At 49.0% G+C, this 27995-nt stretch overlaps 1 protein-coding gene across 1 annotated transcript in view; it reads left to right on the forward strand.

The window, feature by feature from the left end:
• SNX13 (sorting nexin 13) overlaps window positions 1–27639 on the forward strand; it is a 50981-nt gene extending 23342 nt beyond the window's left edge. Inside the window, exons 11-26 of the mRNA XM_078597935.1 lie at window positions 3111–3196; window positions 6651–6756; window positions 10633–10838; window positions 12217–12333; window positions 13174–13300; window positions 14609–14646; window positions 14920–15001; window positions 15142–15284; window positions 16906–17006; window positions 18067–18184; window positions 19330–19491; window positions 20566–20643; window positions 20829–20974; window positions 23493–23561; window positions 24499–24611; window positions 25136–27639. Of these exons, the coding sequence (XP_078454061.1) occupies window positions 3111–3196; window positions 6651–6756; window positions 10633–10838; window positions 12217–12333; window positions 13174–13300; window positions 14609–14646; window positions 14920–15001; window positions 15142–15284; window positions 16906–17006; window positions 18067–18184; window positions 19330–19491; window positions 20566–20643; window positions 20829–20974; window positions 23493–23561; window positions 24499–24611; window positions 25136–25386 (1943 nt within the window). The 3' untranslated portion in view covers window positions 25387–27639. The remainder of the gene's footprint in view (window positions 1–3110; window positions 3197–6650; window positions 6757–10632; window positions 10839–12216; window positions 12334–13173; window positions 13301–14608; window positions 14647–14919; window positions 15002–15141; window positions 15285–16905; window positions 17007–18066; window positions 18185–19329; window positions 19492–20565; window positions 20644–20828; window positions 20975–23492; window positions 23562–24498; window positions 24612–25135) is intronic.
• Window positions 27640–27995: the final 356 nt, after the last annotated feature.

The following is a 27995-nucleotide window of genomic DNA, read 5'->3' on the forward strand; positions in this document are numbered from 1 at the left end:
TGCAGTGACAGAACAGAGTCGCAATTATTAATGGTGACGCCTCTGGGTTTTGTTTTCGAAGACCTAATTTTATCCCGTCACTCGTCCCCAACTGGTCGTGCCTCCCATCATTAGAACGTGAGGCCGCGGCTAATTGGAAATGCTTATCTTCATTTCCTTTTGTCACAGTCAGGAGCTGAGAATGTAGGATTACAAGGGTAATTCAACCAAATTAATAATTGTGTAAATGTGTTTGTTAAACGCAGGGGACGCTAAGGTGTAACGTCCTCACAGAGGGTTGCATGCAACACCCGTGTAACGTCATAGAGAGTTGCATGCAACACCTGTGTTACGTCCTTGTAGGGAGTTGCATGCAACACCCATGTCACGTCCTCGTAAAGAGTTGCATGCAACACTGGCATAGAGATGATGAATCGGCCACTGCTTTAATACATTATATTTAAACGACTGTTTATTTATAAGAATGATAACATCAGAACAAATCGTTCTTCTTCACGTTCAAAGTAATCCAAAGCAAACGAGGCGTGATTATTATTACAAGAGATACAATCATGCATTGATTAATCGATTAACATTGATTCTTAGGCTTGCGGTACGCATTGTGAGAATCAACGTTTACAACAGTCAAACTGTTTGTATTTGTGTGTAAGAATAGCATATTATACGTTTACAAGTGTGGTATTTAATGGGTTCAGATGACCCTCCCTTCCAGCAACGAAGATGCCGCCAAGTTGATCACAACGTTCATGGAACGAATCGATTCCAGAATCAAACTGAGACCCTGAAGCACGACAAGTCAATGAATCGCAAGGAGAGCGGGGGAAGCATAATCGCTATGATTGTATTCATTGCACCACTGGTTATCACTGCACGTTGATGAAATGCGTAACGTACACGCAAGCCGCGTATGGAAACCTGTTGCCACTCGGTGCGTCTTGTAAAACTATTTGACCAGAGCCCATCAGAAACAGAACTCTAATCCCGTATGAAATATTCATCGGCACGCGCCACGTGCTCCAAAGGTCTGTACAGTGCCTTAAATTATTTATGAAGCGTTCATTAAAAAAGTGGCATTACTGTCGCCGTTACAATGGCAAGCTGGTGCAGCCGGGAGGGGGGGGGGGTCCGGCCTGACGGTGAGGTCCCGGTTCTGGTTTGTGCGATCATGTGTCCTGACAATCGTACGACGGCACCTTTTGGTCGGCGGTGCACCACGTGCTTCCCGCTGCGAGCTTGTGAAATGTCACGTGGAATGGACGCCACGTTGCCCTGTGTGTTATGTCTGCCGCGTGCACACGCACGGCGGTCGGAGAGTTTGGCCAACGAGGTATGGAAAGCGCAAGCTTCAGTTGTTCGGTGCAAGCCGCCACCCCTATCTGTCAACATCAGGTAAAAATGTATTAGAACCCCCGTGTCAATCTGCCGCTGGATCAAAGCTTCCCCATGCCGTGTTGTAGTAGGGGCTGCTTGACTCCTTCACCACGCAGTGATGGGGCTGGTCCAAGAGGAGGAATCGAACTCTGGTGATTGGGTTCATAGCGCAGTGTGCAAACCACTTTACCAGTGCTCCTTTGTTCGTACTATTCGAGCATATTGTGGGGCTTTGTAAAAGGCATAATAGTGTGTTTCGCCTTCCAGTTTGTAATTAAATATATTTTTTGAAACCTGTATACCTTATGTATTCCAATTGCTTGCAAGCTGCAAGTGTGATATATATATTTACCCCCCATATCTTACAGAAACAATAGGGACATGATATGTTGAGCAAAACGGTAAGCGTTTTAACACGTAGGCTTTCGCGACCAATATTATTCATAATACACTTTTTTGGGTTAGATCGCGTTATTTATAAATGTGTCGTAACCCTCCACCACCCGACACGGCCATTGAGCAAAAAAATGTGTCACGTTGACAAAAGACAAATAGTTCACTACTTTAGCCCACCGGTGTGTTGAAGAGTGAATCCACAACATTTACAATTTTTGAGTACGGCGTTTCGCTGGTAATTACATCCAGCATCATCGGGCAATTCGTTGATGTTTTCCGGAAACTGGGTCCCGCCGACAGTGGTGGCAGGGGTGGCAGCAGCGGCATCGGCAGCGACAGCGGAGGGTTCATTTCTGCCGTTGCCCTGTGCGCGCGCGTCCACGGCAGCTGACACCTCCACACGGCAGCAGCAGGAGCAGCAGCAGCAGCAGCAGGCGCCCTACCGTGCAGTGCTTTTTCCCCCCAACGTGTTTGTTGACATAAATGATAAACAGGAAGTTCAAAGGCAAGGCGTGTAACATTTCACTCAGCACCCCGACATCCGACCGGTGAACTGATGAATTGTCACTGTTGCGTGTATGTATGTTGAACTTCTTTTGCACCGTGCGTAGCCAACGATGCAAAACAGTTTGAGGTCTCAAATCAGTTGAAGAGTCAATAGTTTTATTTTTATTCACCATCGTTTGTTATTTGCTCTGGATTGTGCGTCCATTTTCATTAGCTTAAACGTAGTAGAAAAAAACAATCATATACTTTGTATAAATCCATAGCCGGTTCTCAGATGCATTTTTCTTACGTAGTTTTTTTTTTCTTTTTTGATCATGGTGCGAGTACATTTTTGTGGTTTGCGTTTCGGCAAGGCGCTTTCAGATGCCGTAGAATGAAAGCGCCCAATAAATGCCAAGTCCCTGTCCTCGAGTATCGTGAGCGCAAGGGGTCAGCTCGAATTGGTGAATCGACGAATCGTTGCATGCAGATTCAATTCCCTGCAGTAAATAAACATACAGTTAGACATAGTGCATGGGGGTGAAGGTGGAGGAGTGCGTGAAGTGAGTGGAGGTGCGATGCTGGGTGCGCGTTTGTCAGATGTGGGAGCGGTAGTGCAGCGGCTCGCGCGCTGCGCTATGAACCCGGTGACCCGAGTTTGATCCCGCTCACGGCCAACACCAGTGAAGATTATCTGAACTGGTCCTGGGCCTCCCCTAGGTCGACTCGGCCTCAAATTAATACGTGGTATGATGTGTAAACATCGCCCCGTGCCGGCCTTCATAGGCGCTCGCTAACAGCACTTGCCTCAACAGTCTGTTAATGGGCTATATGGGGGATCTTTGTCTTTGTGTCAGATGTGACGGTGAAGGGGCAGATGAACAGCCTGCAGTTTGTCAAGAAGCTGTGCGAGGTCAGGATGGATCGGCTCCGGTGTGGCAAGGTGAGGAAAGGAGACCCTTGAAGGGACCTCGGAGTGATGTTATGGACTCGTCCCCTGCACCCCTCTTCCCCCTCTCATCTCTCTCTACTTTTGTCCGCTCACTCTTCACTCCAGCAACCAAAGCCTTTTGTTGAAGCCCACATTCAACCTTATCTCAGTGGGGGGGGGGGGTCCACTTCTTCTCCTCCGCTGTCCCTATCATCTGGAACTTCTTTCCCCAGCCACCCGTGCTGTTACCTTCCTGGTCCGCTTCAAGTTTTTCCAGCATCTAGACCTTTTCCTCTGCCATTGACTGGCTGCCTCGATAAGATAAATGCCTATACTGTTTGCCATACAGCACCTTCAGATGGTGTCACGTTTATAAGTTATATAGATTCACGTTATTTCGTTGTCTTGCAAAGATGAACCACTCTCTGCGATGGTTCCGCATGGACATTACTTCATATCGTGACATAATGCCAGCCACATTTTTCAGAGACACTCACTTTTGGAGTTTTTGGACACAATATCCCTATAACTGTGGGCATGAACTGCGGACCCAATGCTACCGGCAAAGGTTGTTTTCGCTGGCAGCTAGAGCAGAAGAAGTCTCTCCTTTTAAATGTCTGGTTATGGACAACGAGTACAGGTCTTAACGCCCATTCATTGCCTCAGCGCTCGATTTATGACTTTATTGCAATGTTCCTCTGGCACGGCACGTGACGCACTTTGCACATGACAGCATACGCTTCCTTTGAATTGTGTCCACTGCACGTTTGTGGTCTAAGTTACTTATTTGTTCCAAAAGCGGAAATTTCCTGCCACCCACAAGGCACATTCTTTTATGTCATCTGCATTTGCATCGGCTGTGAAGGTGGGGTGGGGGGGGTGCAGGGGTGAATGGGGGTAAGGGTGCGGTGGACACGTAACACGTTATCTCCGATTTTTATTTTATTTACGATGGCACAGTTGCATTCATCGTGCTTGGCTTCGTAATTTTTTTGCCGCTATCTTGCTAACGAACACTTGGCCAGAGAGCCCACCGGGACCTCTAGGTCGGGATTATATGGAGGGAGGCTCTCCTACGGCTTACGATTGCCGGCTTGAGGATAAGCCGACCGGAACGGGGCTGCGCTTCTAGGATGCACAGTTGCATTATTATCGCTGTCGCTGCGGTCCATCGGCGCGCGTGCCGGCTCGAGCGGCATGCCGAGCATACGTACCGCCGCGATATTTAATTTGGGGGATTTTTACCCCCCCCCCCGCCACCTCTCTCTCATTACAAGCGAGCGGAATCCTTTTTTTCGTCGGACGTGGCATTAAGGAATTGATATGCAGCGGCCGTCCCTCTCAAGCCGTACAAATAAAAACACCGCGGCACCCGTGGTACCCCTCCCCCCTCCACTTGATTATTAACGTTAGAAACACAACGATTCTCGCTGTGAAGTGCATCGGTGGAACGTAATGGACTTTGCGCGTACGCATTTACACTTTGTAGTACAACAAATAATTGTACTCTGCGCGGATGTCCTGGGGCACATTTACAAATATCAAGCTTTACTTTTTTTGGTTAAATGGTGATTAAAAATGATGACCCCTTTCCCAAATGTATTTCAGCTGTGTTATCAGCCGTGTGTCACGAGACCAAGAATTGCATTTGAGACAGGGTGGCTGCCAAAGTTTTATTTTACAGAACTTATCCAACAGGCGTTGCACTTTTCCCACAATCCCTGCTATCTTCTTGGTTCTTTCGGTAAAGTCACGTAGAAGGGAAGTAATAAAATAATACAAATAAAACATAATAAAATAATTCTCACGACGTTTAGGCCACAACGCAAGCAGCCGTCCTCAGGTGAAGGAACAGGTCTGTCGAGAAGACAGCGTCTGAATGACACGCCCCAGACTTGGAGCGTCTATTTAAGCTAGGTTTTTAGGCAAAGCTCGCATTTAGGCAAATTAACTGCAAATCTATTGAACTCTGATGGGGTTTTATTTTGGTCACACTAAACTTTTTAATCACAGGTGGCTTTAACCCAGATTCGAACCCAGGGTCTAAGCGAAGCCGGCTCAGCGCTCCGACCTCGAAAGCCACTCGACCACCTCCAAACTTGAAACTCTTTCAAGTGGGAGTCTCTCCGAGGCAAGACAGGCATGAGCAGAGACACAGAATTTGGCAAGAACAGGTTAAACGTATTTTTCCAGTTGTGTGAAAAACTTTGGAGCAGATGCTGCTTGAATGTTAGCCACAGCATGGCCACATTAAAAGCCCAGGGCTTGTAAAATTTTTTGTGGAATTGCATCTGCATTGTCCCTTAATGTTACCGCTTAACGTTAAGCGTTAGCTGACTGTTAAACACACCACGCGGTGTCCGTAGCTGTGTGTTGAGCTAAGAGCGCACCCTATTGCAGCATGATTGAAGATTATTTCGATTATTTGGCTGCTATACATTTCTACATGATAAGCCACCTCATTGAATTAGCGTTTGTGGCCAGATCTCTTCTGAAAAAGAAGCTAAAAGCTCAGTGGGCTTTGCCTGGAAAAGTAGAAATAGTTGAGTTTAGTTTGTGATTTGTTTACCTTTTCTATACTACTATTGTAGTTTTGTATCGTTTGTTGTAACTTTTTGACCCGCCTCTACTGGACATCTGTGAAAAAGAGCTTTATAGCTTATGGGATTCCTCCAGTATAAATAAAGATTCCGATTATTTTTGAATGCCCTGCTGGACAAACAAAGAGGTACAACACCACTCGCATTCCCCGCGTGAAACCTCCGATACATTTTTGTTCATTCGTTTTGAAAGCAAGCGTTAATGCTTTGTTCTTGAAATAAATCTAAATATTAACATTTTGATAGCCAGGGATGGAGTCTTTTAAAATTGGCATTCTGGCAAGTATGTCCGTCTTCTTATTCACATGGCTGATGTAGGTGGAGAGAAACATCTGTCTCGTTACATTGAGGTTGTAGAGTGAGAAAATTGCATCAGCAGTAGCGTAGTGTATCCCTGCAAGACCTCCAGTATGTTCATGAACCGATCTGTGCAAAGCTTTGAGTGTTAACCCCTCTCTGGATATTCCAATTTCTTCCCACGTGCAAAGCAACAACAACAATAACGTCTATTTGTTTGGCATGCTCATGCAAATGCATTTCAAGATGCTCTGCAGAAACGGTGCCAAAAAAGTCTCCCAAGTGCTCCCAAACAAGAGAATGAGCTAAACATCCCAATGCAGGAAGATCCTTCTGAAAAAACAGTCCTGAGACTCAATTGCAGCTCTCCTGGAAAGATAAATAAAATTACGATTGCTATAAACATATATTGACGTCTCTGCTGCGATGCCGTCGATACTTTGTTGAAGCGGCGGTTTTACACGCCGCAGGCAGGGCAGGGGCGCACGTCATGAGTGGCCGTTGGCGTAGAAGCTGCAGGGGCCACTGAGCGAGGCCAACGCTCGCCTCCTTCTTTGTTCCCAACGCAGGAGCAGGAGCTGGAGTGCTCGCGGCTGCCTGCGAACCTGGGCAAGCTCTGCGTCATCCCCCTTGATGACATCCTGGGCAATAACATCGCCCTGCAGTACTTCATCGGTGAGCCCCACACGCCTTAAAGAAAACGGTCAATGCGCAGCATAATTTTTTTGTGATCTTTGATCTCTTCCGTTTCCATCGTCCCCCATCCCCTCCTGCCCCACACAACCCCTCACCTCTGGTGTGTCTATCCACCGATCGCCACGATGCGCGGGAATGCGACGCTTCTTGTCACTCTTGTCCGATGGTGTCAGCGCCGGTTCACGGCTCCCCCAGCTTTTGGGGCGTTTAATTTAATCCCTTGAACCCCGTTGCCCATCACCCGTCGTGGTGGCAGGGAACGGCCGGCTTCCTGTGAGATCATGCATCCCTGTTGGTGCCATGCCTGGCTGAAACGGCAGCTTCGTGCCTGCAACTCTTTAAACACTCAAAGGCAGCCTTGTTTCCCGTGGCCAGAGCCTCTCAAAGAAAATGTGCACAATATCCCATTGCTGCTCGCTCAAAAGAGCAAATATTCTCGGGAACACAAGATGTTCAGAGGTTTTTAATTTATTTATATTAAATCCTTTTTAATGACCCCTCTCTTGCTAGTGAAACTTGCTCTATTGCGTCGGCGCATTAACCCTGCTCCTGCACTGTGATCTGCATACGGAGTGACTTATCGGCACAATGAGCCCTGCCTTGCCGTATACAGGTCGCGCTCAAGCCCTCGTGTGTTCAGTGCAGTAGAATACAATTTGGGTTTATGTAGCGGCGTCCGATTGCGAGCACACTTTATGAAGCTGTACACGAAAAACAGTGGATGTATTTTAATGTGTGGAGAGATGCATTTGGTCATAGGTGGAGGACAAAAGAGGATGGTCTTGAGACCTGCACAGCACAGATGGCTGGGGGGGAAGGGAGTTCCAGACTATGGAGGAGAGTGCACGACTATTGGGGCAGTGGAGGGAGAGAACGTGGCGGTGGAGGGAGAGAGCGTGGCGGTGGAGGGAGAGAGCGTGGCAGTGGAAGGAGAGAGCGTGGCGGTGGAGGGAGAGAGCGTGGCAGTGGAAGGAGAGAGCGTGGCGGTGGCGGGAGAGAGCGTGGCAGTGGAAGGAGAGAGCGTGGCGGTGGAGGGAGAGAGCGTGGCAGTGGAGGGAGAGAGCGTGGCGGTGGAGGGAGAGAGCGTGGCGGTGGAGGGAGAGAGCGTGGCGGTGGAGGGAGAGAGCGTGGCGGTGGAGGGAGAGAGCGTGGCGGTGGAGGGAGAGAGCGTGGCGGTGGAGGGAGAGAGCGTGGCGGTGGAGGGAGAGAGCGTGGCGGTGGAGGGAGAGAGCGTGGCGGTGGAGGGAGAGAGCGTGGCAGTGGAAGGAGAGAGCGTGGCGGTGGAGGGAGAGAGCGTGGCGGTGGAGGGAGAGAGCGTGGCGGTGGAGGGAGAGAGCGTGGCGGTGGAGGGAGAGAGCGTGGCGGTGGAGGGAGAGAGCGTGGCGGTGGCGGGAGAGAGCGTGGCGGTGGAGGGAGAGAGCGTGGCGGTGGAGGGAGAGAGCGTGGCGGTGGCGGGAGAGAGCGTGGCGGTGGAGGGAGAGAGCGTGGCGGTGGAGGGAGAGAGCGTGGCGGTGGCGGGAGAGAGTGTGGCGGTGGAGGGAGAGAGCGTGGCGGTGGGGGGAGAGAGCGTGGCGGTGGCGGGAGAGAGCGTGGCGGTGGAGGGAGAGAGCGTGGCGGTGGGGGGAGAGAGCGTGGCGGTGGGGGGAGAGAGCGTGGCGGTGGAGGGAGAGAGCGTGGCGGTGGAGGGAGAGAGCGTGGCGGTGAGCGCCGTGCAATTTCTCACGGGCTGTACTTCGTGAGAGGCGTCAAGCCGGCGGACGTGACCGTGCGTCGAGCGGACACTGTCACGGTGATTTTCCACACCGATGGCGAGCGCTGCAGTGTCACGCGGGAGAGCGGAGGGGTTTTAGCCGGAGACGGGCCCTACGGCCGTACATCTCTGCAGCGCCGTGCACAGACGTGTGCTCCCGCCTGCGCTGTGCGATCGCGACTTGTGCTTCATCAGCGCCACGCATCTCGGGCCCCCGATATTTGATACGGACGTCAACATGGCCCTGCCCACTGTGCACCCGCACCGCACACCTCCGATGAGCACGGTTAATTTCTCACCGAATATTTCCCGGGTCGCTGGTAGATCGAGAGGTGGCACGTGACGAGCAGCCAGAGCCATAACAGGAGGTTATACCGGATGTGGTGTGTCGGGTGCGGGGATATTTTCCCTGTCGCTGACTGAGACAGACGCGGCTGAAGTGGAGCCCCGGCGCTAACGTTGGGGAGTATTTACTGACGAACCGGGTTCGTGAATTTCATATCGAATGGCGGGCACAAAGCAGAGGCGGTTCCTCCTGATAATAGCAACAACGTCATTGGCGATGAAACCACTTCGTAGCATTGGACATCAAAGAAAAATAATTAGTCCTGCCAAAGATGGGGGCTTGCAATGATACGTGACTTTTACGTGTACGAATGTATTTATATTCGTGTGTGTTGTGTTCTAGTCTTACGTCTGGCAGCAACTTGTTCGGGAGATAGATGCCAATGTCGAGGTCTGTTAGCCAGGAGCGCAGACTTTAGTGGTTTATCCAAAATAAAGCTTTTCTTTTTTTGGTGGTCATGAAAGCCTTCGTGTTCTACAGTGGTTTACTTTATGGTCCATAGTTTGGAGTTGCATGGCCACAAACGCACGACTGCGGCTTGCATGTCTTGTCATGTAATTAGTTCATGGTGACCCCTGCAGTCACTAGAGGCGCTACACTCACCACGTTGTTAAAGCGGCATCGGTGATTATTTGAATCAGATCCTCATCCGTGACATTTCAGCAAACGATGGGGGGAGGTGGGAGGCATGAATAGTTCCCCCACCAGTAATATTCTTCGCACGTAAAAAATAAGATTATCTTCAAATCACTGGATGGTTACCCAGACCCAAAGCTTTATGATGACTCATAGTACGAATACGAAAGATGAGATTCCACGGAGGTATATCAAGTATATCTGCTGAGGTTGTCTTGACCAGCTAAAGCACGACTTAGAATAATTTCTCTCCTCGCAGAATATTAATCATGTTTAAAGAAAAACAAAAGGCATTGTTGTAATTCACCAAAATCGCACATGCTCTTGTACGAGGGCTGCCAGAGATGGTTTGGGAGCGCTAATCATTGACTAAGTTGTAAGGAGTAACCAAACTACGACACAAAAAAAAATTTCCACGTAAGGCCCACTAAAAATAATAGCTCAACGAAGTTGCTTATCGTATGGACATTTATAGACGCCAAATACTCTAAACGCATGTTCCTAAATGTGGAGGGGAAAACCGGAGTGCCTGGAGAAAAGTCCACGTTACCACAGGGAGAACATGCTGACTCCAAATATCCAGCAGGCGTCAGGGTCAGGATCGAACCGACAACCTCCTGCATACCAGGCGTAGCGTTGTTTAATTCTAAGACCAGTCCAGATAAAGTAAATAAAGAGACAATTTATGGACGAAGGACATGTCCATCTGCAGTAGACGTACAGGCTACAATACGCCTGCGTTTGAGAGGAGGCCTGGATAACGTTCGTGCGGTGGATCGTGCACTAGGAGTGATGTATGTGCCGTCCCTTGAACTCCCCCCATCACCAACGTACACCGGTCAGCGTGGTGCAGTATGCTCGATTAGATCAAGTTACTCCCATGACCAACAAGTGATGAAGGGACTGTTAAAAGGGAATTTTGAAACAGGTTTTTTTTTTAAATGACGTGGAATGAACATTGGGCCTCTGTCATTTGTAGCAGCAGCAGCAGCAGCTGTCATTGTGAGTGGCTCTCGCGGTGCTCGGTGCGGACGACAGGGCTGGGGCGGCGGGGGGGATGGGGGTGCGACGTCGCAAAGTTGTGACGCCCGGGCGGGCGCACGTGCGCCGTATGCCTCCTCAGATTACATGCAGAGCATGGCGGCGCAGGCGCTGCTGTTTTTCTGGCTCATCGTGGAGGGCTACCGCGTGACGGCCGAGCAGCAGCTGGACGCGCTGCACACGCGGGAACGCGTCGGCGCCCCGCGCCACGCGCCGCCCACGCACAACCTCGTCGTCATGCTGCGCAACGCCGCCATCGGAGTCTACGAGCAGTACCTCGGCGAGAAGGTGGCCGGCGCGCGAGCGACCGGGCGGCGTCCATGCTGGCGCGCAGCTCGTTTGTACAGAACAACTGTCGCGTCGTATGGTGGCGACTGTTGCCCAGCACTAGCGTGCCATGTGTGTGCGTGTGCGTCCGAGAGGAACATCAGTGACGAGTGACACCTTTGTCGACTCGGCCTTAAATGAGTACCTGGTGCGGTGTGTAAACATCAGCACTGGGGAGACGAGTGACCGAGCATGGTTCTGGCCACACCGCCCCTTCCTTTGTTGCACTCTCATTCAATGTTTCTTTGCTAACAGCACTTCCCCTACCAGTCTACGTTGGCTACACAGGAAGTCTTTCTCATTGTCCCACGTACCTTCAGCCGGGTTGGATATAGTCAACTCCGTAGGCAAATTGGACGAGGCACAGGGTTCACCTTGATTGGTAGGCCTCGCCGTGCCAATAACCCAAGCCGACGCTGGTCGCTGTGGTCCTGGAATCGGCCGAGTGGCTGGACAGGGTTGGGGGTCGTTGAAAAAGACCTCGGCTAGTGTGGCCCAGCCCTACTGCCCACGCTCCAGTCCACCTCCGCATTCGCACCTGGGCCGCTTGCGCCAACACCAATAGCGGAGCCACTTGCAGCTTAAAACCAGCCGGCTTAGCGCGAGCATGGGTCACGGCAGTGGCGGCTCCTGCAAAATCTCTCAGGGGGGGCAAATGTCTGGATGATTGATAAGGATAAGGTCCACCAATGCAATGGATAAATTAACAGCTTAAGCATGTAAAGGCAACTTCACTTCTTTAATATTAATGAAAAATAAAGTGACTCTTACAATACATCTTGTTTGTTTCTATCTCACTATTATTACAATCCACTTAGTTTCTTTTATGAAAGATTCCACTAGGTGGCGACAAATAACATTGACTGAAACGTGCTTACGTATGATGACGTAAGCACGTTAGTGCGAGCCCTCCCGGAAGCCATAGAGAATGCATTGCAGCTCCCGCCTTTCGAAAAAAAACATCTTTGAATGTAAGTCTATGGGACCACACGGGGCGATTCTCAGCCAGAGTGAAATCGCCCAAAAAGAGGCGGTACTCCACAGAACGTGACATGACGCTGATTGGACTATATCCAGAGGCACAGTAACGGCTGAGATTGGTGGTGCGTCGCCCAATCGCCCTAATGAAGAAATCGCCCCTGGGTCACGGTCTGGTAATTTAAATTTTGCAGTGATTACAGGATTAGACGCTTAATCTGTAATCTATGAGAACTGGTTTCAAATTTAACCCAAATGTTTGCATTGTTTTTTCATCTATTCGTCTGTAGTTTGGCTGTATTGACATCGGCCGTTAATGATGTGTGTGTGTGTGGCACGTGATGCCCTGCGCTGCATGCAGGCGTCCCCTCGCGTCCGCGTGGAGGACTTGATGCTGGCCAACTTACGCGAGAAGCTGCACAGGGAAGACCTTCCTCCCAACTTGTTCCCGGCCCTCTTCGATGACATCCAGAGGAAGGTTGGTCCGCCAGTCGTACTTTGTTTTTGGGTCTGTTGTCATTGTTTTGCTTTTTTTATGGGGCAATAATTGCAGTGTTTATTTGACATGGCGCGGCTAAGAACCCTAAGTGTAGTGTACGCATGTTGGTCACCAATCCAAGATTAGCTTCTGAGATCTGACAAGATCAGCCACATTCCGGGGGATTTAAACATGGGCAAAAATAACTTTACGTAAACTGTACACACAGTTAGATTTCCAGTGTGTGTACATGTGTCATTATTTTCATATTGTGTAATAATTATTAAAGTACTCACTGGATGTGTGTGTGTGTGAGTGTGGACCTAACGTGGCGCAAGTGGCGTGGTGTCGTCACCACCACTTGGTGACAGATGCGGGTTGTATGTTTGCACAGTGTGTTTGTATGAAACTGGGCTGGCACAAACACCGTGGTGACATCACCACCACTTCGCGGTGAATGGCGACTTTACGCACTTGAGTTTGTGTGCGTGCCTGTGTATGTACGTGTGTTTGTATGTGTGTGAAGAGCTGTGGTTCAGTGGTCAGTGCACTGTGTTGTGAACCTCCTGACCTGGTTACAGCTAACATCTCAATGGCAAGTGATATCTGAACTGGTCTTGGGACCTCCTCGATGTCAACTCAGCCTTAAATGAGTACCCGGTACAATGTGCTTACATCAGAACTGTGAAGGCAAAGGTGGCCAGGCACGGTGCTGGCAAGACTACCCCATCGTGCGCCGTGCCAACCTTAATACGTGCTCACTGACGGCACTTTCCGCAACACTCTGTTAAAGGCTTCATGGGGGATCTTTGTCCGTTTTCTGTGTATGTGTGTGGGAAGGTGTACGATACCATGCTTCGAGATGACCGCTACTACCCGGGCTTCAAGCAAAGCTCGTTTTACGTCAAAGCGCTGGCCGAGCTGGACATGCTCAAGGAGCCGAGCATCCGGGAGGGGGACGATTCTGGTAACAGAGCCTCTGGGATGGGGGACGATTCGGGTAACGGAGCTTCCGGGAGGGGGACGATTCGGGTAACGGAGCTTCCGGGAGGGGGACGATTCGGGTAACGGAGCTTCCGGGAGGGGGACGATTCGGGTAACGGAGCATCCGGGAGGGGACGATTCGGGTAACGGAGCTTCCGGAAGGGAACGATTCGGGTAACGGAGCTTCCGGGAGGGGACGATTCGGATAACGGAGCTTCTGGGAGGGGACGATTTGGGTAATGGAGCTTCCGGGAGGGAACGATTTGGGTAATGGAGCTTCCGGGAGGGGACGATTTGGGTAATAGAGCTTCCGGGAGGGGGAGATTTGGGTAATGGAGCTTCCGGGAGGGAACGATTCGGATAACGGAGCTTCCGGGAGGGGACGATTTGGGTAATGGAGCTTCCGGAAGGGAACGATTCGGGTAACGGAGCTTCCGGGAGGGGACGATTCGGATAATGGAGCTTTCGGGAGGGGACGATTTGGGTAATGGAGCTTCCGGGAGGGAACGATTTGGGTAATGGAGCTTCCGGGAGGGAACGATTCGGATAACGGAGCTTCCGGGAGGGGACGATTTGGGTAATGGAGCTTCCTGGAGGGGACGATTTGGGTAATGGAGCTTCCGGGAGGGGACGATTTGGGTAATGGAGCTTCCGGGAGGGAACGATTCGGATAACGGAGCTTCCCGGAGGGGACGATTCGGGTAACGGAGCTTCCGAGAGGGGGAGATTCGGATAACGGAGCTCGCTGGCTGCGCACGGCACACGTCCGCTTCTGGTGACGACCCGCAGGGAGATTCCCAATGATGCGGCCCCACGCGATGGAGGTCGCGGTTTGAGTTTTGAACTTTAGTCGAGCTCTGCGTTTGTTGCTCTCGCTTGTCCGAAGTCCATTATCTTCACCCTGCATCGGTTGCCTCTCGAGCGTCACCAGTGGCGCGCACGCACAACCCTTTTGTCAATGCCCTGCTGGGTTCGAGCTCCCCACGCCAATGCAAGCCGTGCCGCTTGTCGGACCGTACTTAACAGCCGCTGGTCAATGGGGGTTGGTGAAGATGGTGAGGAGGGGAGCGTAGAAGTGGGAGAGTTGATGCCCAGTACAATGACGGGTTTTGCTGTGCTGCCATTCGCCGCCCTCCACAGCCTATAACAACCGGACGTGCACGTTCATCACCCGTGTGGTTTAAAACAATTCACTTGCGCATTTAGCAGCATTCTTGTAGCACCGTAAAGTCTGTATCCCCAGGGGGTTATGGTGAATGATACATTTACGTGAACGTCTTTTGTTTGACAGAATCCTACAATGGGTCTCCGGCGAGCAGCTTGAATGTGGTAAGAGAAGACAATGTCATAATACGTGTGCGATTGCGCAACTGTAGCCTAGTAAAGGATTAGGAGTGAGTTTTTTTTTATAGTAAGCTAATTTTTTTGTGTGCTTAGTTTGTTATCCTTCCCCCGCACCTCAGATTTGGCATGGGTGGCTACATACGGTGCGACGGACGTTCTACATACATACATTTGCTGGGATTAAAGTTTTACAATAATATTAATAACAAACATTTGTTTCCAAGTCACATCCTTTGCCTGCTGGGCCTTGTGTGCCAGTCCCTAGATGACCTGTCTCTGACAGCCCAGACGCCCAGCCCAGAAGAGCCCGGGCAGCTCCAAGCACAGATCACCGAAACCGGTAAATGCCACCTCTGCACGTCGGCTCAGTTGCCAGGCAAACACGGTCGACGCGAAAACGTTTTGGCGCCGCAAAGCGCCGGTGGTCGTTGGTGTCTTGTCGCCGAGCCTCACAAAAGCGTCCGCTTGCCCCGGTGGCAGGGGTCGGCAATGAACACGGCAAGTCCTACACGCTGTACGCCATCACTGTGATGCGCCGCCACCACGATGGCAGCCAGGACAGCTGGGACACGTTCCGGCGCTACAGCGACTTTAACGACCTGCACATGCGCATCACCGAGCAGGTGAGGGGCTCCCGCGCGCCCTCGTGGCCCCCCCCCCCGCCCCCACAAACTCGCTCGTGCACGCGCATTGACGCTTTCAATCCTGCCTTATATTGCCAAACGCATTTTCTCATTACCACCGCCTTGAATATAAAATGTATATAATAGGCGACGTTTCTGGCCTCTCTGGGTGCTGTAAAGAACGCCCATTGCCTTAAACGTTGCATATTATAGTCTTCTTATTTAAGGCAGTGTTGGTGACTAATGTGTTTTGTTGGTTTGTTGTTTGTACTCGTGCACCAATGCCAACGCAGTATCGCCAAATAATGTGTTTACTTCACGAGAGCCATCCAGTGGCTGCCAAAGGACAGTATCTTGGCTCCAATTAAGTCAACAACTTGACAGGGTTGTGTATTTATCTTCTTGGTTCTTTCGGTAAAGTCACGTAGAAGGGAAGTAATAAAATAATAAAAATAAAACATAATAAAACAATTCTCACGACGTTTCGGCCACAACGCAAGCAGCCGTCCTCAGGCGAAGAATGAGAACATTATCAAGCTAGGAGCTTATATAGGTGTTGCGAGGAGGAGCGCCTTAACAAAAGAATGTGCATATGAAGAGGAATTTAGCATACCAATGGACAATGCGTAGGAGGTGGGCGGAGGGGTTTCAAAGTCCCATTATGCCCATGCATTATGCAGGATCAACAGCACCACGGGGGGGCGCAAGGAACAGCGTTAATAAAGGAAAGGAATGTTAGTGATATGTAGCTGCATTTACCAAACAACCACGTAGAAAACCAAAGTAAAAACTACATAAAAAACTAAAATATAAACTTAAACTTACTATACTCTACAATAAGCTGAGTTACTAACAACAAATAATAAATTACAATTCTACGTCGTAAGAAGTATATACTATACTTCCATCTAAACTTTATTCTCTTAGCATATACAGTACTATATACTGCCATAGATAAACCCAACATTAAATTATATACTGTATTGCTGTAAACCACCCTATACTTTATACATTTTAATATAACACTATGTATTATTCAACTCACCCTAATGTGTATCGAAATGGTTTATTACGTCCTTCCAATGTTAAGGCGCTCCTCCTCGCTACACCTATATAAGCTCCTAGCTTGATAATGTTCTCATTCTTCGCCTGAGGACGGCTGCTTGCGTTGTGGCCGAAACGTCGTGAGAATTGTTTTATTATGTTTTATTTTTATTATTTTATTACTTCCCTTCTACGTGACTTTACCGAAAGAACCAAGAAGATGAATCCCTGCAGTCACGAAAGCTTTAAATCGAAAGTTGTGTATTTAGTTGACAGAGATGCCAGGTAACTCAAATTTGTGTTAAATATTTTATATTCTTGGTTCTTTCGGTACAGTCACATAGGAGGGAAACAATAAAATAATAAAAATATAAAACATTATTTTATTGTTTCCCTTCTACGTGACTTTACCGAAAGAACCAATAATATGAATCCCTGCAGTCACGAAAGCTTTAAATCAAAATTAAATATTTTACTTTACAATTGCATGGTCACATGTTCCCAACATGCAGCTCATTATGAATGCACGTAACTCTGTTGGTCTCTTTATTTGTCTCTGTTTTTTGTGGTTGATCAGTTTGAGAACCTGGCCAATTCGCTGAAGATGCCCGGCAAGAAGACCTTTAAGAACATGGAGAAAGAATTCCTGGAGCGGAGGAAAAAAGAGCTCAATAAGTACTTGCAGGTGAGGGAATGGCTTCAGCCTCCCACCGAATGAACCTAATTGCGCCCGATTACATCAGATCTGCGAAGTTAAGCAGGTTGGAGCTTGGTTACCACACGTGGATGGGCGACCGCCAGTGTTTCCCAGGTGCTGTAGGCATGTCGCTGCGAGGTGGCCAGGAGATGCTTACCCATTGCCTGGTGGGTTGATCCAGGTTTTTCAGTTTCCTTCCACATGCAGCCAAACACTCATTAATGGGATTGGCCAAACACCCTAGTGGAAAACCTTGCCGCATAACAATTCTGAGACTACATCTGAGCGATAAGCTCAGAGACAAGGAAGAAGAATACGCATGAACATGGGGTCCATTCCTTAACCTTCGACTAGTCTTAAATACCTGAGCCCAGAACGGCAATGACCGGCCAACCCCCCCACCTCCCCCAAAGAAAATCCCTTCCTTCCCCCCCACACACCGCACCCTGATGAGTCCAGTGTGCCTGAAACCGTCAATGCCCCCTAGTAATATCACCCCGAACATCACGATGTATGATATGAGGGAGGATGTGAAATAATACATGTTTTATGAAAAATAGAATTCTGAGACTTAGCGAGGCTTTTCTTATATTATTATTTGGCATTCGTATTTGCTCACTGATTAAATCAGCTTATGCGCTTGTGCTAGATGGATTGTTGAGTACGTGTGCACGTTGAACTTCTTTCACACCGTACGCAGCCAACCGTGATAATCGGAGGTGCGGGAGTGATTGCAACGGCTTGGGGAGGAGACTTTCATCCAGAAGTGGATTGATTACGGCTGATGATGATGATGGTGGTAACAATGGTTAGTGTCGTGACTAACAGACGGGTGCCGTGAGCCACGGCAGTCATGTGCCATTCACATGAGCGCGGCTGCATGAGATTTCTCTGGTGGAGTCATGTGAAATAATAACTAATTTCCAGCTATTCTCAATCTACTGCTGGATGAAGGTCTCCCCACGCCACATCGATCATTAGGGGAGGCGGGGTGGTGTGGTTATCGACTGGGAGATAGCTCCGCTGATGAGTAAATGCGACCTTGCAGGAGATTCTGAACGCGGAAGTGATCAAGGCGCACCCAGGCCTGTCCACGATCGTGTTCGTCTTCCTGGAGAACAAGCCCTACAACAGGGGCAAGGGCGACTTCGCGAGGAAGGTTCGTCGCACGGACTTGTGCGCACCGCAGCAGCCGTGCACCGGGACAGAAGGCGTGTGGCGTTTGTGGCATGCAATTATCAGACGGGTTGCCGTGGCTATGTTTGATATCTTCGTGTCTTTTCTACATGGAGCCAGACGCTCTTAAACGTCACAAGTGATACGCCGATTAAACGTCAATACATGCAATGTCTATCCCATTTTTGAAGACTTATCTAAACATCAAATTCCAATGCGGCTAAAGTGCCCGAGTCCATGCTAGCTCCTCTGCGTTGCGTTGTGAGAGTATTTTGCTGCCGCTATATATTTCCCCGCGATAAGCCACTTGGTTGACCTATCATTTGTGGCCAGGTCGCTTCTGAAAAAGAGTTGAATACCTCGGTGGGCCTTACCTGATCAAGTAAAGACCGTTTAGTGTAGTTTAGTAAGCCACGTTGTCTTGTCTTCTCGCGCACTTTCACGTCAACAAACATCTGTGTTCAGAGTATTCCGATACAAACGTCGCGTCCGAGAACAGCTTTTGCTGCTAATGCAGTTGATCCCAAATGCTCCTGCCAGCATTCTTGCATCGCCCCAATACCCCGGGTCACCCCACTGCTTTCCATTCCAATCCCAGGTCATTTTCAAGATCGCTCTCACCATGTTCACAATACTCAATGGAGAGTCACACCTGCCTACCGACCTCTCCGCTGTAATCTCACGCTACTCCCCTCTACGCACTCACCTACCTCTCCCCTTTCTGGTCATCCTTTGCTCAGTAGGAGATTGCTCATTTTCTCCTGTTCCTATGATTTGGAACTTGCATCCCCCAGCCCTCCATGCTGTTGCACCCTCCCCCCTGCCCCTGTTCAAGTTCACACTCAAGCCTTTTTATTTTTCTCTGCCTGACTGATGCCTTCATTCTCTATTTAAAAACAATTATTCCTATCGTTTCTGCGCTGCGTCTTGAGATGCTGTCACACGTAGACGCTATATGAATCCACACCATATATTGTATCGGACGCGATATGAATCCACACTGTATTGTAAGCGTGCCACGGTTAAATGGGTTTTCCTCCCGAGCTTTTCCACCGCCATCGAGGGGAGCTGGAATGCAGCAGGGGGGCTGACCGCAGCATGCATGCGTGCATTCTGGCACCGCCGCAGATGGACACGCTGGTCAACCCGCTGCGCAATTCGGTGCGCAACGTGTCCAACGCGGTGCGCGCCTTCCCCGACAACTTCGTCGAGGGCATGACGCGCGTCTCCGACAACATGGGCCGCATGTCGGACAAGCTGAACAACGAGTTCAAGATTTTCAGCAGCAAGGTGCGTGGCGAGCCCAGTGCAAAGGTCACCGCCAGGAACCCTGGACACCCGCTTATCTCGATTATCGGGTGTCGTGCCAAGACCAAAAGGGGCCACGTTTCCTTGAGCATGCACGTACCTCGCTTGTTATTCTTTCCTACGGCAGGCAGTCGATCGGCAACGTCCGTGTCGAGGTTGGTGGGCGAGCTAGCGGACGGCTTCAGGAGGTAGCCTCCTGGTGAATGTCTGAAACGTTGCCGGCAAACGATCGAAGCGGGCAGAGTCATAATACATGCAAAAGGTGACATCTCAAAACCAAGAAGTGTGACTGCGACCATGGCATCACTCCTTCCATCGTGCCACGCACGCCAAGTGACGTCACCATACTGCGTGTATAATGCACGCAACATTGTGATGGAAAAAGAATAGGCTTTACCCTTTCTGGCAATAATACAGGAGGTGTGAAGATGTTCAAACGCCAGAGACTCCCATTGCAAGGCATCAAGTCTGCATTAACCACACATGCGTGTGGTAAAACATGCAAAGAAGCATCATTTTGGTACCAGCTAGATGGGTTCCATAGGCACGCAACATTGTTTTCGGCCAGCAACCCAAACAAGGCATAATCGTGGCTATATTATTTTAAACAGCAGCAGGACATAACTTTTTTGAAAACATAATTTTGTCAAATGACTAAAACCAATTGATAAATATCTTAATTCATTGTTGTTCATTTTATTTGCTGGACTATGCGTTTGAGTTCTTAATATAACCCATACCATTTGTTTGCGTGTGTATAAAATCCCAAGCACGTACAATTGCTATCTTGTTGGGTTACAATTGATAGAACAAACCAAACAATGGAATGAATACTAAGAAAGTACTTTGATAGAATGGAATGGCAGCGTATGTATCGAGATGAATGCTGCAGGGTCTGTGTTTTAATGAAATCGAATGTCTGCATATACGCAATGTTCTTGGCATCCCACCACGGTGGTAATTTTAATTGCACTGAATGGAATGGGCACGTGGTTAGCCGGGTGTCTCTCCGCGCCCGTGTTAACGTGAAGTCTACGGCGTGTGCTGGCGCCGCAGGTGCCCACGCTGCTGCCGCGCAACACGCGACCCACTGTGCTCGACGACTGCCGCGTGTCGGCGCAGCTCGACGAGAACGTGAGTCGTGGTCCCCCCCCTCCGTCCCCGCCCCCTCAGTCCCCCCCCCCCTCCGTCCCCCTCCCTCTGTCCCCCAGTCCGTACCCCCCCCCCCCATCTCCCCATCACGGGACCCTTGCCAGACCCCCCCCGATTGTGCGATCCTTCTCTGATCGTCCCCCCCCCCTGTCTCCTTTCTGTCCCAGGCTGACGACAACCTCCCTCTGCGGATCATGCTGCTGCTCATGGACGAGGTGTTTGACCTGAAGGATCGGAACCAGTGGCTGAGACGAAACATTAAGAACTTACTCCAGCAGTTTATACGCGCCACGTTCGGAGACATGATTAACAGGTATAATGATGTGGCACGCTAATCATTCACCCCGACAGCGGTTCGATGCTTTTATATGAATCGGTTTCATTATCTCAGCTGGTAAAGCCACATTGAGCTTCGCAGCTCTGTTACAAGGACAGCCACAGCCCAAAACCGTCGGTAGTGGCGGCAGTTACAGGACAATGTAGGAAGGGAATCTTCAAACTGACAAGAGCAAAAACAACAATCGTTAACACAAAATCCACCGCCAAAACTAACTGAACACAGGAGGAAGAATAAACAGTGCTTACATACAAATAAAAAAAATTGCGTCGACAAATCCTGTCACAGGTGCTTGTATTTAAACCGTAGAGTACACAACCAGAGCTTAGTTTCGGCATTCATAGCAAGTGTGGCGGAGGTGATCCTGCAGCATGGCTTTAAAACAGGGGTGGGGAACCTTTTTTCTGCCAAGGGCCATTTGAATATTTATAACATCATTCGCGGGCCATACAAAATGATAAACTTAAAAATTAGCCTGTTATATTGGTCAAACATTTAATTAACTCACCCCTAATGTGATGGCTGGAACTGCTTCTCTTTGGCGAGGCGTGTGATGTTCGCTGGTATTGATGATGTTGCTACTCGCAACTGCTTTTCCAGGTTTGCTCCTAGATTTAGTGAATTTGGAGTCCCGCCTGCGGTTGCCTTGGCAGGGCCACACCAAATGATTCCGTGGGCCTTATACGGCCCGCGGGCCGGACGTTCCCCACCCCTGCTTTAAAACGTGCAGATTCAAGAATATACAGCCCTCTCTTTTGTGGTTACTGTCCCATTTGTATCGTTTCTTGCCTGGTCTGTCTCATGTGTATAGGTTTGTCTGCTCCATCGGCTTCAATGTAACATGAACATACCATTTGCGTATAATTTCTACAAATTCGAATGAAACCTTAATCACACATGAGACAATGAATTATGAACAGTAATGCATGCATTTATTGTTACATGCCTAAACGCCACGGTGCAACACAGAATTACATTGATATGCAAAAGTTATTTTATAATTCCAGATGTAATAATGACGATAACAGTGACGACAATGTGATGTGGTAAGCCATTCGAAGGGCGCTGAGCAGTTGACAAATAGAGATAACAAAACCTATAAAGTGATACATTAATTGCTGTTTTCAAGTTCTTTACAAGGGAAAGAGTTGGCAAGAGCCATTACAACAACAAGGTTGACGTTTTATTTATCATCCTGATATATCTATTTTTAAAGATACTTAACTTATTTTGCGTTACGTAATATAGAATTAAGCAAGTGAAACACGGCGGCGGGGGAAAAGGAAACTTTCTCTGTCCACAGTTGCCACTTTGGAAAAACGTCCGTCAATATTGTTTTACAACCACGCAGCTTGGCATTCGTGATGCAGCTCGTGAAAGTGCGTTTGTAAGTCCACGGGCTGACATGCGCGTCGATAAGCCTGGGTCAGGGGTCGGCAACCAAACTAACAGGAATTTGTTTAGCTTTTTTTTTCAAATTCGGTACATAACTCAATATTTCAAGAGCCACAATGCATGTGAATACATGCATACACCAATACCAATATCCGCCATTCACTAAGTGACGTCACCATGGTGCCTGTGCCAGGCCAGGTGCACCTTGAGGACAAGTGAATACATACACACATACGTAGACAAAGATCCCCCGTATAGCCTGTAACAGACTGATGGGGCAAGTGCTGTTAGCACAGCACACCAGGGGGTGGGTGGCCAACACCACGCCTGGATGCCTTTGTCTCCCTCATGGCGATGTTTAAACACCGCACCAGGTACTCATTTGAGACTGAGTCGACCTAGGGGATGCCCAGGACCAGTTCAGATAATCGTCACTGGTGTTGTACATACACACATGCATACGTACAGACGAAGCAGTCTGTAAAAAGCCACCTGCGGCTCCGGAGCCGTAGGTTGGCGACCCCTGGCCTCGCCGAAATGAATGTAGGGGGGGGGGGGGTAGAGCGGTCGTGCAGTGGCTCGCGCAGCGTGCTCTGAACCTGGTGGCCACAGTTGGATTTTCCGGTCACAGCTGACATCAGTGGTGAGTGTTATCCGAATGGCCAGTCAACACTTTCCCCCCACACCTTTGCGTGGAGTATGGTCAACTAAGCCTCCATTACTGACACGGTGTGGAAAGGCCTTCTTCTGCCAGCGCTATTAACAAAGAGCCATGAATTATAATTAGTGTTGGATTTGATGTTTTCGTGACTGCAAGGATTCATACTCTTTGGTTTTTTCGGTAAAGTCACGTATATAAAAAATTCAAAAAAATGAAATCACGACGTTTCGGGCGCAACACAAGCATCCTTGTGTTGCGCCCGAAACGTCGTGATTTAATTTATTTTAATTTTTTAACCTACGTGACTTTACCGAAAAAACCAAAGAGTATAATTGGTGCATTTAACCTGTACAATGTAAAACAAATCTTATGTTTGCACTCGCATTTTTCAGTTGTGTAGATAGTGGGGTGAATCTGAATATTGATATTTCTTTTCAGGAAAATTGTTGACCATGTCGACTTGATGACATCACCGGAGCAGGTGGCAGAATATGTCAAGCGATTTCGGTAAGAGCGATATCACCTCTCACGGACGACCACGTGTGTTTTTGCATGCTATTGTGTGTTATTAGATTGTGCTGTTGTGTTTGTGACCAACAGCCTAAGTAGCCGCAAGGTGCTGCATATATATGTAAATGATCTGTTTAAAATTGGTGAAAGCTGGAACGAGCCAAGCCATTTATTTCCTATTCATAGACGTTTGTGAAGTTATTGGAGGGGCCTCTAAGCCACAGGGCCTCCTGGGGCTGCAGGTAATCCATATTGGATGACTCTGCTCAACATGTTGTGTATTCCTTGCTGCGAAGTATGGTTTATAAACCTCGACAGCTTGGAATGACACCGAAAGATGGAGATGGGGTGCATGTGGACTTGTGAACATACACAAGTTAGAGATGTCATATTGAGCGCTAAGAAAACTAACTGGCCAAGGCCAGGAGAAGTCACGAGGGAAGGGATGATGGCCTGTGGTCGAGACTGATGACTGAGCGCTAGCCAAACGGATGGAATACGCTGGAGAAGGACACCCACCGTAGAGATGGAGGAATACTTTTAGCTCAATTACCAGTAGGTTGTAGATTCTATTATATTCTATTTCGGATTTATATCGCGCCCTTTCCAGAGCGCTTTAAAATGCAAGCCGACAGCGGTCAGTGAGTTGCATCACAAGACTGCAAGAGAAGGCAAACAGCTTGGGGCTTCGTCCGGCGGTGAATAGATGTCTAATGATAATCATGAGCCAACCCTTGATGCCCTCACTGGCATTGAGAAGACGGACAATCTGGCTACGTGGTGACCATCCTCTCACGCGTGTCAACTCTATTGGCTGGCGCTCCATCGTTACCACCAGCCACCATCCATTCTTACGACGCGCCCTGTCCAAGTCCACTCTCCGTACTTAGCAGGCCACCATGAAGTGTGCCCGTGTGCCGGCTGTGCCCTGCAGGGATTCGCTCTGGCCTGGAGGGATACTGGCCGAAACGCCACCGCCACGGAACCTGCACACCCACATGAGGACGAGGGTGGCGGCGCAAGCCAAGATGTTAAGCAGCATGCCGGGTAATTCCGTCGACGGCACCCGAGCTACCGTGCCAGAAGTGACGCAACGGCCGCGGCGCCGTCTAAACCCCGAGCGAGCGACGTTCTCTCTCTGGCAGTCAGAAGGAACTCGTGCCACTGAAACTCTACGTGTTAACTTGTCTGCTCTAAAAACGTGGTAGCCAGTACCGCTGTCTCTACTCAATGTTGTTTGTTGAAAGCGTTAATACATTTACTCTCTCCGTCTGTCTTTCTTTCTGTAACAGCGGGGGAATACCTTTATTAAAGCTAATCCAATATGAGCAAAACATTTATATATGGTTGTGTTGCTGTAAGGGACTTGGCATATTTATAACCGGCCAAATTGATCAAATCGTTACCTCAAACTTGGGAAACACAAAACAGGCAAAAAGTTACATCTTTTTCTCCTAACAGCTATCCGTCAGCTTCCTATGCCGCTAATGAAATATTTCCAAAAACAAATGCGTGCTGGAAAACTACGCAATTCATGCGCATTTTACTGACCATATTCTCCTCACTCGCAGATGAGCTCAAGCACATCTTGGGCGCTGAGACCATGCGCAAGGGCCTGCTGCGCGTGTTTGAGATGTTCCAGCACCGGCAGCTGAACCGCCGCCTGCTGTACGTGTGCCTGGAGGGCCTGCTGGAGAGCCTCTACCCCAAGAACCGGCTGCACCAGCTCTTCCTCCGCCTGCACTCTCGCTCGCCGCGCCTACAAGCATTCCACGGCCGCTCGCCCACGGGCAGTGCCAAGGGTGTCTCGGTCAGGAGGTGACACGGACGCTGCTGCTGTGTGCCGACGCGCCGTCTCGCTCTGCCTTGGCGCAGTCCTCTTAGCCGCTCGGCGGCGTGGCACGAGCGCCGTGGCCCGGCATGGGAAGCCACGGCAACTTGTGGGCACGCTCGCGCGCGAGTTGTCACGCCGCGTGGAGCGTGGCGGATCGGAACTCCCGCCTTGGAGCCGTTTGGATTTTTTTGTGAATTTCGTGGCTGATGGCGGTTGACGTCCAGACTTGAAAATGCTTTGACCATGCATCGACTACCCCGAGGCCTTGTATCCAGTCTCCTGAGGCTTCTGTGAAGATTCTTTTAAGAGAGCACCTGCGTGTCTTCAACGGACACGTGTAATGGAGGGCACTAAGCTACTGTATGATTTTTGTTTCAAATTCGAATGACACGGTCAGCGTTTTAACCACTAATGTATTGCTTCCCCAAGCCGGCGCACATCCACAAATTGTATGTCTCTCGGCAGTTGTGGTGACCAATCGAAGTTGTATGAAATCGTAGTATTTACGCAAAGTGATTGTTTATCTAATGGAACAGCAGTACTAATTATTTAAGATGTCTTGCAGAATGGCACCGATGTGGATATTATATTTCGTTGGGTCATAGCCTACCTGTCAATATAGAACTTTAATGACAAAAACCCACACCCTAACCTCGGGATTGGAAATCCAGTAATGGGACATCAGGACGAGCAAATGGTGCATTTTGTGAGAAAATAGTTGAGGACATTTTATTTAAAACTTATCGTAGTACAATGTTTACAGGGAAATTGTTATATTTTGAATTAGAGCTGTTATACAAGCAACAAATGGGAGTAGAATTTTTTTCTTTTTGCAGTCCTAACATTTCATAATCCGCGTTCCGTTATACACATTGCAAACGCCCCCTTGCCCCGCTCCCCTCCAGCGCTATTGGTCAATTGAGCTGGAAATATCATTGCCAAAATACGCATGGCACGTGAGCTGTGGGTGCAGCGGGAAGGGTCGACAACTCAAATGGATTTGTGCAACACGTGATCATGCACAATGGAACATTCATATCTGTTCGATTCAAATTTATTGTGCCCACTTAACCAGTGTACAATGAGAATATAATTATCACCTGGAAAGCTGTAAATGCTACATTAGCCAAGGGCTGCGCGTGTGTGTTTCCTCTGGCCTACCTAGCATTTGTAAAGTGATGGGATCAAGGAGATTTAAAAAAAAAAATAGTTGTCCCTCGACGAGTACAGTGATGGTGGCACGCTCGTGTGTAATTTGCATGCTTGGGAGCTGATTTTTCTTTCTCCAGTGGCCCCATGGCACATTTTTCCTGCAGTGCTACTTTGCATAGATTGTTTACATTTTTATTATGCAAATGCTTCATCCAAAGTCCAGCTTGCTGTTTGACCCTCTATTTTTCATCTCCACAACTTCCTCCAGCCCACGCGCATACGCCAATGCTGTCCATGCTGCCGTTTCACCGATGAGATGTGCAGCAACGTTGGCCAGCGTAAACCTTACAATGTAATCGGGTAACAACTCCACGTGAACGCTGCACGTGATGAAGGTCCACTCACTGTCTCCGCTCCCCCAACACTGAACTTTCGTGCACAATCCGCAGTACAAGTCCATCCGTGTGCAATATTTGGAACGTACTATATTGTGGGAAGGTACACATTTCTAGCGTGCTGTAATATTGGCTCGAGGTTCCCCCTTAAAACAATAAACTGCGATATTTTTTTTTAATTTTCACCGATTTACACTAATTTGTGCGGTTGCGTATTATTATTATGCATTCTGAGTTTTAACGATTTTAAGAGCACACGATGTAGATTGAGAGCCGTGCCGTGTTGTGAAATATTGTACGGTGTACTAAATGTAAATGTTTGGCGTGGCTTTCCAGTATTTTTGGCATGTACAGAACAGCACACAAGTCTCCCTTTTCCACACGCGCTCAACGCCCCGTTTGTAAATAAGGTCCGATAGGTGTATGTATTTGTACATTAATTGTGTCCATTATGTGCCTGACTGTACTCACAGTGGTTCCGGGGGGGGGAAGGGTTCTTTCCAATTGCTTCAGTCAGCCCCATCCTCAATCGAGTCTGACGATTATCACGGCGTTTTTAAAATAATAATACGAAAAAACAATTACAAATAGCACTTTGCCTTTTTATTTTACACTAGATTGTACAGGATGTTGAAGTTAAAAGACTGGACGTGTACACATACTAAAACTAAATAAAGGGTATCTTTTAAATCAACGCGGTTGTCCGGTTTTGCGGTCTTTATCGAAGAGTTTGGTTGGTTTCGTCTTCAAGACAGCGGTGTTCGGCGTGTTTGCTGCATGCTTACAGGATCGCCGTGGTTAACACTCATGCCACATGCTTTTGCGAGCCGGTTCGAGAGGCCAAATGCCACTCTACTACCACTCTGGGCCTATCTGTGTGTGCTGTGAAGATGGGCTATTGCCTGAAACGTCGCCTGCAGTGTTGACATTTTAAATCGGTATCCTGTAGTTCCATCGCCGCCCACTGGAGGGCAGCTCTCACGTGGTGTGTGCGTGCCCGCAGTCCCGTGGCTTTGAGCTGTCTGCTCCGTTGAGCGAACAAGCCACCAA

The sequence above is a fragment of the Lampetra planeri genome, chromosome 10, assembly GCF_965212315.1.
Source record: "Lampetra planeri chromosome 10, kcLamPlan1.2.h2, whole genome shotgun sequence".
Taxonomy (NCBI): Eukaryota; Metazoa; Chordata; class Hyperoartia; order Petromyzontiformes; family Petromyzontidae; genus Lampetra; species Lampetra planeri.